At 30.3% G+C, this 11,542-nt stretch overlaps 1 protein-coding gene across 1 annotated transcript; it reads right to left on the reverse strand.

Moving 5' to 3' along the window:
• Positions 1-386: 386 nt before the first annotated feature.
• Positions 387-11,337, reverse strand: LOC129910691 (WASH complex subunit 4). The gene is made up of 10 exons (XM_055988161.1): positions 11,204-11,337; positions 10,616-11,148; positions 10,327-10,548; positions 6,661-7,425; positions 4,815-5,147; positions 4,469-4,748; positions 4,252-4,406; positions 1,260-1,683; positions 978-1,195; positions 387-917 (listed from the first exon to the last, which is right to left on the reverse strand). Exons 1-10 carry the CDS (start codon positions 11,220-11,222, stop codon positions 468-470), a joined length of 3,399 nt encoding a protein of 1,132 aa, XP_055844136.1. The 5' UTR covers positions 11,223-11,337; the 3' UTR covers positions 387-467.
• Positions 11,338-11,542: the final 205 nt, after the last annotated feature.

Raw genomic sequence — 11,542 nt, forward strand, 5'->3', positions numbered from 1 at the left:
AAATACGAAACGAGCGGAGCATTGTAGTTGTCCATGCGTTCCACATGAACTAGTCATTTCAGTCGCTGCATCTTTACTAGTTTAGCAAGGTTAGTGCCTTTGTTTGTGCAGTATGATGTTGTATCATCTTCTCTAATCACCATCGATTCGGACGGGCCGGGACCAAAATCCCCCGAAGACTTTTTCTCTTGAAACAATCGAAAGAGTTTTCATTCGCCTTCGTCAAAGTCCATTCCTGAACTTGGACTAGGATGATAAGAAACAATATAATTGCTCAAAGATGATGTTAAAGAAGTCTAAACCTTTTTGACCCCTTTTTTATAGAATACAATAAACTTTTAAATTTCTCAAAAAAAAAAAAAAAAAAACTGCACACATTTTTCTAATGCATATTATGTAATACAGTAATTTATTTATCTTATTTTAACTTTTAGGCACGTATTTTATTTTTCTAAAATAATATAAAATTAATGGAAAAATATCTTTGCACTGCAAAGATTATAGTAAAGTAAATTATATTCCATTTGATGTGTGGTTATTCGTTTCTCAGTCAAAGCTAGTGTTTGTTGAAGTTTTTCATTTTCATCTTTGCGTCCAGCGACATTTGAATTGATTTCATTGCGCATCAAATTGATTTTTTTCCGTTCGGCTTCGAAACGTTCTGTAACATTTTCAAACCAATGCAATGAATTAAATTCAGAATATTGATTTAATAATTTTAAAATGTATGCAAGACCAACGGTGAAACCATCATCGAATAAGACAGCTTCTTGTTTGTCTTTTTTGTGGATTTTATCTTTGGCATTTAGAATGTACTCAACGTAGTTGAGTGTTAAGGCTGGTATGATGAGATAAACGTTCTTCAAATGAATATTATTTGGATTGCTGAAGAACGGTTGGAATGCTTCAACGAGAATCTGTAAAAGAAATATATGCAAATGAAACAAATATTTTCTATTATGATGCTTCGGACAAACCTTAAAGTAATCAGTTCCGTCGGAAAAACTCTCCGATAAGTTTCGAATATTTGTTTCGAGATTTTCGGCTGCCGAAATAGTAACATCGTTTAATTGAGATTTCTTGGCGTAATCGACAAATTTAAGATTTTCATCGAATTTGGGAAGAAAAATGCTGGCACTGTAGTTGGCATGTATGCTTCCTGAACGTACAAGACGAATGTAACCCATTGCGTTCCCTAAAATAAAAAAAACGATTATAAGGGATCTCTCATTCTTCTCTCATTTATCTACAACACTCACCAACATGTGTTATTACAGTTCTAAATAAATCCATGTACGTTTTTCCATCCTCAGACAATCCTAATTTTCGAATGTCCTTATTAAATGCATCAGCTCTCTCATATGGATACAATTTACGTGAGTTTTGTTTATTCTCTGCTAAGGCACGAAGTTCTTTCATCAATCGAGATTTTATTTGTTCATCGTAGAGAAATTGCGAGAATGTGTAAAATTTTTGTCGAAGAAATTGATAGGTAAAATTAACGGTGGTATTTATAATACCAGTTCCATGAGTTCGTAACGAATTAGCAATGTGACGTATACCAATTGTATCTAAATGTTTGTTGGAACTCTTTTGTTCGACAAATATTTGTGTATTCATGTTGTAGACGTATTTTGAAACAAAAATATGAATATTTCGCATGATTTCTAATACATCTATACCCTGAAAATATAAATTGAAAATCAAAAAGGAAAAACAATTTAGTATGTACAAAATGTGTATATTAAATTATAAGAATTTTGTATGCACGTTTGAAAGGCAATCATAAAAGTTACATCATAACTTCAAGGATGTTTAATAGAAATATAACCATTTGTTTTAGTTTTCATTTACATATATAAACAAAAATACTAGGTGTCATTGTTAGTTAACATGATCGATATCTATCTTTTACTCTCTATAAGCTATTGGTGAATGGGCTTCAGGTCAAATGAAACAAATATTTTCTTTTTGTTACAACGTTTCGTACATGATTAGATATGGAAAAAAACATCCTTACATCCTTATGAAAGCTCAATTTCTTGCTTTCTATTCCAAATGTTACGTTTTTACCAAATTTAAAAAACACCATTTAAACCATGATATTGTTATAGACGCTTCAGATTCTTGTTTCTTATCTCAAAAGTAACATTATTGCTGAATTTCAATAGGATACCGCACTATTATTTAATTTTTCAATGAACCCACACTTTCTCTACACCTAGAAAAAACACCCTTTCACATTAAAAAAAAAATATACACTTATTTTATTCGTAATTCTCATACCAAAGACAACATTTTTAATAAATAACTTAAGTGTACCTTTTATACCATTGATTTTATTGGACTTTTCGCGGATTTTCCTCATTTCCAAAAAAAAAAAAACAACCTTTCACCTAAATTATTTTTATAGACTGCTTAGATTCTTGGTTTCTGACACTTGGTTTGAAACACTTCTACCAATTTTTATTGGGGTACCATTTTTGTCCAGTTTTTGTGGTACTAATTCTGAATTTCATCATTTCTTAAAAAAAACACCCTTTCACTCAAGATAATTTTGTAGTATTTAGATTCTTAGTTCTTATAACATACGAAACTTTTTCACCAAGTTTAAACATTAACAAAATTTATGTCAGCTGTTATGATACCTTTCTCAAACATAATCAACCTATCAAAAAAGCACCCTTTCACCAAAAATTTTTTTAGGAACTTTATAAATCATCTGTCCTTGCTTAACCTATAACCTTCATCCCGAATTTCATTAGTGTTTTATGTTTTTCACATGGGTTTCGTTATATTTTACCTGTTGAAGTAAAAAACAAGCACCCTTCTATTTAATCGGCAATTACTTTTCTTAAGGGGGGAAATCCCTCTGGAAATTTTTATTTTTGCATTAATTTTTTTTTGCCTTATAAATTCATTTATCAACCGAAGAAACTATTTTCAGTGGTCTAAGCCTTAAATGAAGCCTCAAATGCCCCAAGATAGTCCCGAATCCCATGCCCATTGAACCTACTTCAGTACGAAAACGAAAACTTTAAACGCTTTTTCCTCAAAACGCACTTATTTCCGCGCCGTGCAACGTAACTCAAAAACTAATGAAGCTACCGACTTGAAATAAATTGCAAATTACTCTTTAATTTATTGGCCATTGCATGAACCTTAAAGTTCAACAAAATTTCTATAATAAATATTTTTTTTAACAATTTGTTTATAAAAAAACATTGTCTTTTTTCGTTTTTTTGGTCTCTAATTTTTATTTTACACTTTTTTTTACTAAATTTAGGTTCATGCAATGCATAAATATATTTTATTGGAAAAAAAATTTCTTTTTTGATTATAAATAATTTTCTGGACCTGGACATTGCACGGCGCAAACTCGAGGCGTCAACTTTAAAGAGCTGTAGAGCCGCCATTTTGTTTTTTTTTGTACTTCAAAAAAATTGTATCAATACTTTATAATATCAATAATATCACATACTTTCCCAAATTTCAATAAGTGCTTTCAGTTTTCCAAAAGAAATTATTGAAAAAGCTGTCGTCCAGAGGGATTTCCCCCCTTAAAGCTATCGTATTGACTTTATTTTTATGTCATTAGATTTAACAATTTATTTTTTAAAAGTCTATTTTTTCCTGTACTAAAGGTCAAATCTGAGTTAGGTAATACAATTAACCGATATTTTACATGTCTGTAAAGCAGTCATCACAAAATTTCTCTTGAGAATTAAAGCCTTGTCTTGGAAAAGCAAATCACTTTACTTTGCTGGCCTCTTTTCTACTTAGCACCCTATTCTTTATAATCGATTAGCAAAATCCGTTCCGTATCCCAAAAACTTGAAGCCATGATATTTCCGGAGAAAAGGATCTTTTTTCCAAGACAAGAGCCCCCTAAGCAATTGACTTGCTTTCAATTTAATCTCCAAAGTTTTGTTCTTATCTAGTCAAAACCTTAATCACAGCTAGAAAATAAATTGTATCCACTTAATTAAAGCTCAATAACTAATGACCCCTTTTTAACCAAACTTGCTATAAATTTCTCTAATGAATGTCTAATCCATATAAGGTAAAAAAAAATGTTCTCCCTGGCTTCTCCAATCCCTTCATTCCGCAATATTTTCAACCCTTGCTCTTATTACCCTACATATTTAAATTATTGTAACAATTTTCGTTCCCAGTTGCATCCTTTTTTTTAGTTTTTTTTTTAAACATCCTGTTACCTACATCAATATGCTATTATTATACTAAACATACCTGTTCGATTGTTTGATTTGGTAAATAGTCTTCAATTGGATTCAAGTTAAGTCTATAGTTTCCCAATTGACGCATTTCTTCATATGTTTTCCAATCATGCAACGATATTGTAGTCAAATTATAAAACATGTTGCTTAAATAGTTTTCAACGTGATCTATAAATATAAATTACTTGTTTAAAAGAGCAACTGAAATAAATTTGTAACAAAATTCTTACCTTGTAATATTAAATACTGTCCATTTAATTCAATAGGACAAATATTAATTAAATCTCTATAATCATTGATATTCTGTTCGAATGGATTCATTTTTTCCAATTGTAAACTGGAATGAACTTCTAAACGAAGAAATGTTTCAATTTGCGCACACAAATTACTTGTGATTTCAGTTTTAAAACTTTCGAAATTTGATTTCTTCAACATATCCGCCAATTTTATGTTGCCGAGTTTTAGCATGTCAAGTGATCGTCCACAATCGTTACTGGATTTCACAAGAAACTGTTAAAATTGAAAATAATGTTTATGTAACAAAACAACGAAAAATTGAAAATTCATTAAATTTACCTGAAACGAATTGAAATCCATTTTCTTTTCAATTATTTGCTTTAGATATGCAGATAAAAGAGATTGATGCCAATAAATGAACGATGTATCGCAGAGTTGTTTCAAGTTTTCTTGAAATGTAGCCAATAACTCGATTCGGTGTATTATACTGGTGAATCTATCATATTGGTCAATTGGGAGTGTTCGACCAGCTGAATTGGTAGCATTAACAGCAAGGCAAGCAACTAATATTCTTGTACGAGTTGCAGGTCCTTGTAAGCATTTTTCACAAATTTTCAAAGCAGCCAAAGCATCCACATTTCTATCGTGCATGGTGGTGCTGGTGATTTTTTTCTGTTGAATAAAGATATTAAAATAAAAATATTCAAAATCGCCTTTAAAAATGGGAAATCTTCAAAATCTTTTAAATGTTTCTTAAATTTAGTTGTTTGAAATAGCGATATATTAAATCGAGCGTGAATAAAATAAATGTTAACTTAAAACGGTATGCTGGATGTAAAATCATTTACATATTAATTAATCGATAAAAATCGATAGTTTGGGGAATAATATAAATTACGTAGGTATGCTTTCATTTTATGATTTTTTTTTTGCACCGAACTGTAAACTGGATCTTAAATTTTAAACATAGAAAATGGTACAACGAGATTTTGTTAAGACAAAGCCATAGGCACTTTTTTTTGTATATCAACATATTTTTAAGACTTTGGTTGCTGTCCAAAGTTTTTTACTTTCCAAAGCTCAGTCATACAAAAATCCAAAAAATTTATTTTTTTTTTAAAGATGTGAAGTAACATTTCTGATAACCATAATAAATTGCAAAAACATTGCATAAAAGTAAGCATGCTTAAAATTTTAAATTGCCACCCATCCACATAAATCCCAGTGAATTCACTGTAGAATGATATTTAAATACAACATGATTTTCATAGTTAATAAATTCGACATCTTTACTTTTGATTTAAACTAAAGAATGTCAATTTGAAAATATTAAAAAGGCTTCAGCGTATTGTTCGAGGTTGAATTCTTATTTGACTGTATTAAACATACTAAATTTTTGTATCAAAATGTCAAATCTGAACTGTTTCGATATACGACTTTGTTGTTCTCGGCCTACAGCATCACCGCAGCCTCAACAACAACAGTAAATTGACGCAGCGTCACCACATAAGCGACAAATGGCGTCTAAAAAAGGCATGTGTGCACCGGGCCTTAAAGATAGGCTTGGTTTTCAAGTAAAATTTAAAAAAATTGAAAATCGACCAGTGTTGCCGTTTTCTCAAGAATGCACCAGTGGATTTATCAACATTTTTTTGGCTTAAGAATACTTTTATAGCAAGGAATAAAACTCAGCAATAAAAAACTATTGTACAGTTTTTTTTTCAAATGAGGGTCTGTTCAATAGACTATTACTCACTCAAAATAATAAAATTGTGTAGGTAAGTCTTTAAAATTACAGAATTATTGCAATTTCACAAATATCTCTTATTTCCATGCGTTTTAAATTCTATTTAAAAAAAATAGAAGAGTTTTGGGTTATCTATATCCCGAAAACAAGACAAGACTTGTCGTTTCTGAAACAGGATTGGGTTTCGATATAAAGTTTTCTATAGCGCCACATTAAAAAAAAAATCCCTTTTTGTTAATCCCACATTTAAAAATACTGTTTACCCTTTATAAAATACCACTCTTACTTTCCTTTACAATACCACTTCTTATTTTCCCACTTTGGCAATCAAAACATGTTGTTTTATCGCAAGAGTTAATTCTACTTATTAAATTATACTTAAATCAGCTATTCCAAAAATTATAATCATAAATATCAATGAATCAGTAAATAACTTACCTTTGCAAATAAAATAATTTGTAATGCTTTATATTGCAAATACTGTACAATACAGCTAATAGTTTTTGCAATACTCTCTACATCACTCTGGAATACAAGTTGAATCATCTTTAACATTTCGATGAATTTACAAACAGACAACAGAGTATTTTTAGTCATAGCTGTTTGTTGGAGAACATGCATATTAATCACTGCCTTTATAATATAGCTCAATTGTCCTGAATATTGCAATCCTTGTAACAACATATTAGCATGCTCTTTAAATTGCTCAACTTTAAGTTCAGATGTAGCTGATTTGAGGGATGTCTTAACATTAATTATCCACAATGATATTTGACTGCAATAAAGTTTACAATCACGTTGTAAATTTTGTACACGATTATCGAGATAAATTTGTCTTTGTTTTGTTGTGTCGTTAAGAGATTTTTCATATGGTCGTACTAAGGTTTCAGCGTGTTTTCGCAAAAACTCTCCAGGCGTCCAAACTATATTGCCAATTAGTGTTATTCCCATGTGTTTGTTGTTGGATTCTTGGATCATTTTGAGAAATTTCAAATCAAATTGTCCAAAGAAATCATGACAGAGGACACATAGAGCATTCATTTGCACAAGAATTTGTGTTTCACTAAAGTCACATAGATCTGTTGGTAGTTTTTCGATTTTGTTTAGTTTCATACGAAGATATTCTTGAAATTGTGAACCTAGTTGACTGAGAGATTTTGGACCAATTTTTTCCTTTATCATAAATGTGCTGTCGAGGAAACTCTGAGGAAAAATATGAAAAACAAAAAAATGTTATTCTTATTAAGACGGAAGACATTAAATGGAACTTGGCATTGTTTATTTATTAATTTATTTACAAAGGTAGGATAGTATGATTTTAATTGACTGCAAAAAAAAAAAAGTTAATTTAAATTTACAAGAATTTATTATGTATTTCTTTATCAAACTTAGCCCTGATTTTTCAATCGTCAGTTAGACTGTCAGAAGAATAAATGTCAATATAAAATAAAACTTTTATTCGTAGGAATAAGCCGTAACTGGGGCATATCTGGCTATTGAAAAATCGGCTCTTATTCTAAGAATTTTAATTGTGTGAATTAAAGATTTTATTTAAAGGTGAAAATTGTTCATAATTAGTACGATAGTTTGAGATTAGTATACGTTTTTGTATGTTTTTAAATTTTTTTTGTGAAATATTAAAGTTAATACAAGACAGAAAGTGCTAAAGTCTGATTTATATAAAAATGAAGACAAAACATAAATAGGAAAGTCTGTTCTCAAGACTGGGTAGATCAATAAGTCTTAAGTCTGTTGTTATAAGGTGGGCGATCATAAGGATTTACCCGCCCTAGTCATCTGAGCGCAAATCTTAGAAATCTTTTTTGAACCTATTCCCGTCTATTTTTATGGCAATCATAATAAGGTGGCCAAACCTGACAAGCATATTCTAGGATGGGTCAAACAAAAGATATAAAAAGCTGCTTTGTAACGAAGGGATTGGTAAATTAAATTTTATCCAACCAAGAATTGGATTAGCTTTTTTTAGTAAAAGAATTAATATGTTGAACAAATTCGGGTTTGTGATCAAATGTGACACTGAGAACAGAAACATCATTTCACTGTTAAAAAATAATTTAACGACTTAAAAAAAAGTTTTCATATAAAACACCTATGTACTTTTACATTTATTCAGAACTTGATGTGACAACTTTTCAAAGCTTCTATGCCTGATTCACAGTATTGCGAGACGACACGCCGCACAGTGCGTTGATTCAGTGCAAAGTATGGAAAAAATTCAAAACAGCCTGATTTTTATGATCTTTTCTTTTAACATTAATTTTTAGTCTCATGACAAGTAAATAGTGTATAACAAATTTTGATTTCAAGTTTTTGTCACATAAGTACACTAAGGATTGTTATTTTTATAACTCAAAAGGTGCGTTTTTCATACAAATTGTGTATAAAAAGGCTTGAACAAACAGTGATAGCCAGCAGGGACGCGGGTGGACGCGGATGAATGATACCTTTTTGGAAAGGTCGAATTTCCCACTTTATAACCTATTCACTTTTTTGATGAATGCACCTGAATCAAAAATGATGCTGAAGTTTGAAAATAAGCTACTTTTGGGAGAAAAAAACCGTAACTTAACAAATTATTAAAACGATCGAAGGCTTTCGAGTGCAAAAAAAAAAACAATAAAATATATTAACCTTACTCTTCTAAAGAGTATCCAATTAAAAACCGGATTATTTGTAGCAATTTAACTCCGCGGTGCAGCGCTTCGTAGATCATCACTAAATGACCTACTTTTGACATGTTACCTTTAAGAGGTTGTATAGCTTGCTGCAGGTGCATTTTACAAAAAAAAACCGTTTTAGAAGATCAAATTTTTTGACATTTTTCCACTGGTCGCCGCACTGTGCGCCGACGAGACGAGAGCGTTGCGAGAGTAAAATTGATATCCAGTTTTCGATGTTTGGCCAAATAATTTCCTTATTTTCATACACATTCTTCTTATCCTGCCAAAAATAATCAATTATAAAAAACAAATTTTAAAATTACCGAATAACTGAGGATTTAAATGACCAAGAAAAAATCTCGTCTCGCTCTCGTCGTCTCGCAATTTTGTAAATCAGGCATTACTGAAATCAGTAAATATACATACTATGTACTTTGTACTTGTTTATTTATTTTTAAAGGAATCATTAAAGTTTTCAGCCAGCTCTATTAAAAAAAAAAAAACTACTGTGGAGCGACCTTTTGTTAAACCATGGTGATCACAGATTTAACATAAAAACATAATGATTCACAAACAATAGCCTCAAAAAGCTTTGAAATTACAGATAATCTGGCAATAGGCCTATAGTTTTTATTATTTCGTCTTTGTTTCCTTTTTTATTCAGAGAGATTATAAATGACCTATTCCAAATAGACGGAAATACACACAAAAAATTGAAAAGGTAAACCATCACTACTTGGTTAACAACTATCGTCAAGGTTATTATGTATAAACTTTACAATGTTCATATCAGTCAAATAAGTAAAAGATTTCAGTTGGTCAAAATTTTTAGACATTTCGTCAGATTTATCACAGTGTCAGAGCTTATAGTGAGTCATTACTTGTAGTGTCATTGAGCTTGAGAACAGACGGGTAAGAAAGTGTTTTTCTTAATATACACTATGTATTCATTTTCAGATCTCTTTGCATCTTCTGAATGTAATTCAGATACTTTAAACTTGATTTTCTATTGTATTTAAAATATATCTGGATTCACAGTAGTTTTTAAAATTTATTTCAGTTTGAAATAGCTTAAAAGTAGATCATACAATTTTGTTTCTTCGATTTTTTTTAGATTTTTCGTTTCACTATCGTACCAGTTAAGAATAATAAATCTAGATTTAATATAGCTATAAGAACAGATTTAAGAAAGCAATCAAATAAAATATTATTAAATGCAATAACCATTAAGTTAATTTAGTTTTGTAGAATCAGTCTTTTTGAAGTTGAAAGAGCAATTATTATAATCAGTTATTTCACTATTTAAAATGTGAAAGTTTGAGTGCGTTTTACGGTAATCTAAGTGAAACATGCAACTAATCTAATTAGGCTCTTTTAGAAAAATAAATCAAATGTTTGAAACTAGTACTAAAATAGAACTTACCTGAAAAATACTTCCCGAGAAAAGAAACTCAAGTTCATTCAAACAGTTGATTAGCCCAACAATCTCAGCTTTTGTACAAAAATCCAACTTGTCACTGTTTCTACTGATTTTTTCAACCGTCTTCTTATACGACGACCAAAATCGATGGAAATTAGAACTCGACAAAATTTCATCAAATACCAATAGATGAAACAAAATGCTTCCCAAACTATCAAATACATTCTGGAAATAAACACAAAATGTGAAACAACAAATCCAGTCTAACAAACATGTTAAAAAAAAAACTCACAAAGAATTTAAATTCAAAAACTTGATTTTCAAATGCAAGAAATGCACCACATTGATGCAATACATTGCTCGCTAGCAGAATACAACGCTGAACCAGAAACTGAATGTTGCACAAGAAATCTAACGAACAACTCATTTTGTGCAAATATTGTTGATTATTCGATTCAGATTCGTTTTTATCTGGAATTTGATTGATATCATCGCCATTAGATTCTAAAGTACAAAGATCTTCATCGATGTAGAGGAATTTCATTTGCATGGATTTAGCAGCGATGACAATTTCTTCGATTTCATTGCAAAGATAAGCAAAGGTGAGAATACTTTTGTTTAACAATCGATCAGAGTCTATTAGTTTTAGGAGTGGCAAGTTTTCTTGATTCGAATCGTAATTGACTTTAATCGGTTGATTGAATTTATCAAGTTGAGGTTTTAATTTGGTGTTGTTCAAGGATTTGCCAAGTAATTGTTTGAGAAGTTGGTCATGTTTCTCTAGGAAATTGCCGAAATTTTTTAGTTCCTCTTCGGCTGATGAAACTGTTTGAAAAATTATAATAAGTAGCTTATAATGGTTATATTATATTGTACAAACTTTGAGTATTTTGATCCATAATTTTTCTTGGAATTTTTAAAATCCAATTTTTTGAAGAAATAAACAAAAATAATTTTTGTTTTTAATTTTGGGTAAACAACAAGAAAAATCCTAGTCACACACAAATCATCTGTCAAATGTCAAATGGATAAGTTCTGTTTGTTTGGAAATTTATTTGGTGTGTAGAAAGAAACATAGAAAAATGGTTGCCGGTGCCGGATGTAGACATTATTTTAATTTTGAATTTCTATCGTTATTTTGTTTATGATTTCATCGAACTGAATAAAATCAGGGTATTTTTATTCAACGATTTTTACTTGCGATATAGGTACTATAGGG

The sequence above is a fragment of the Episyrphus balteatus genome, chromosome 2, assembly GCF_945859705.1.
Source record: "Episyrphus balteatus chromosome 2, idEpiBalt1.1, whole genome shotgun sequence".
Lineage (NCBI taxonomy): Eukaryota > Metazoa > Arthropoda > Insecta > Diptera > Syrphidae > Episyrphus > Episyrphus balteatus.

Bases quoted from the DNA above. Each gene is read 5' to 3' on its own strand.
- LOC129910691 (XM_055988161.1), bottom strand. The intron at 4,749-4,814 runs GTAAATTTAATG...CAATTTTAACAG, and splicing joins TGGATTTCAATTCGTTTCAG to TTTCTTGTGAAATCCAGTAA. The intron at 1,196-1,259 runs GTGAGTGTTGTA...TTTTTATTTTAG, and splicing joins AACTGTAATAACACATGTTG to GGAACGCAATGGGTTACATT.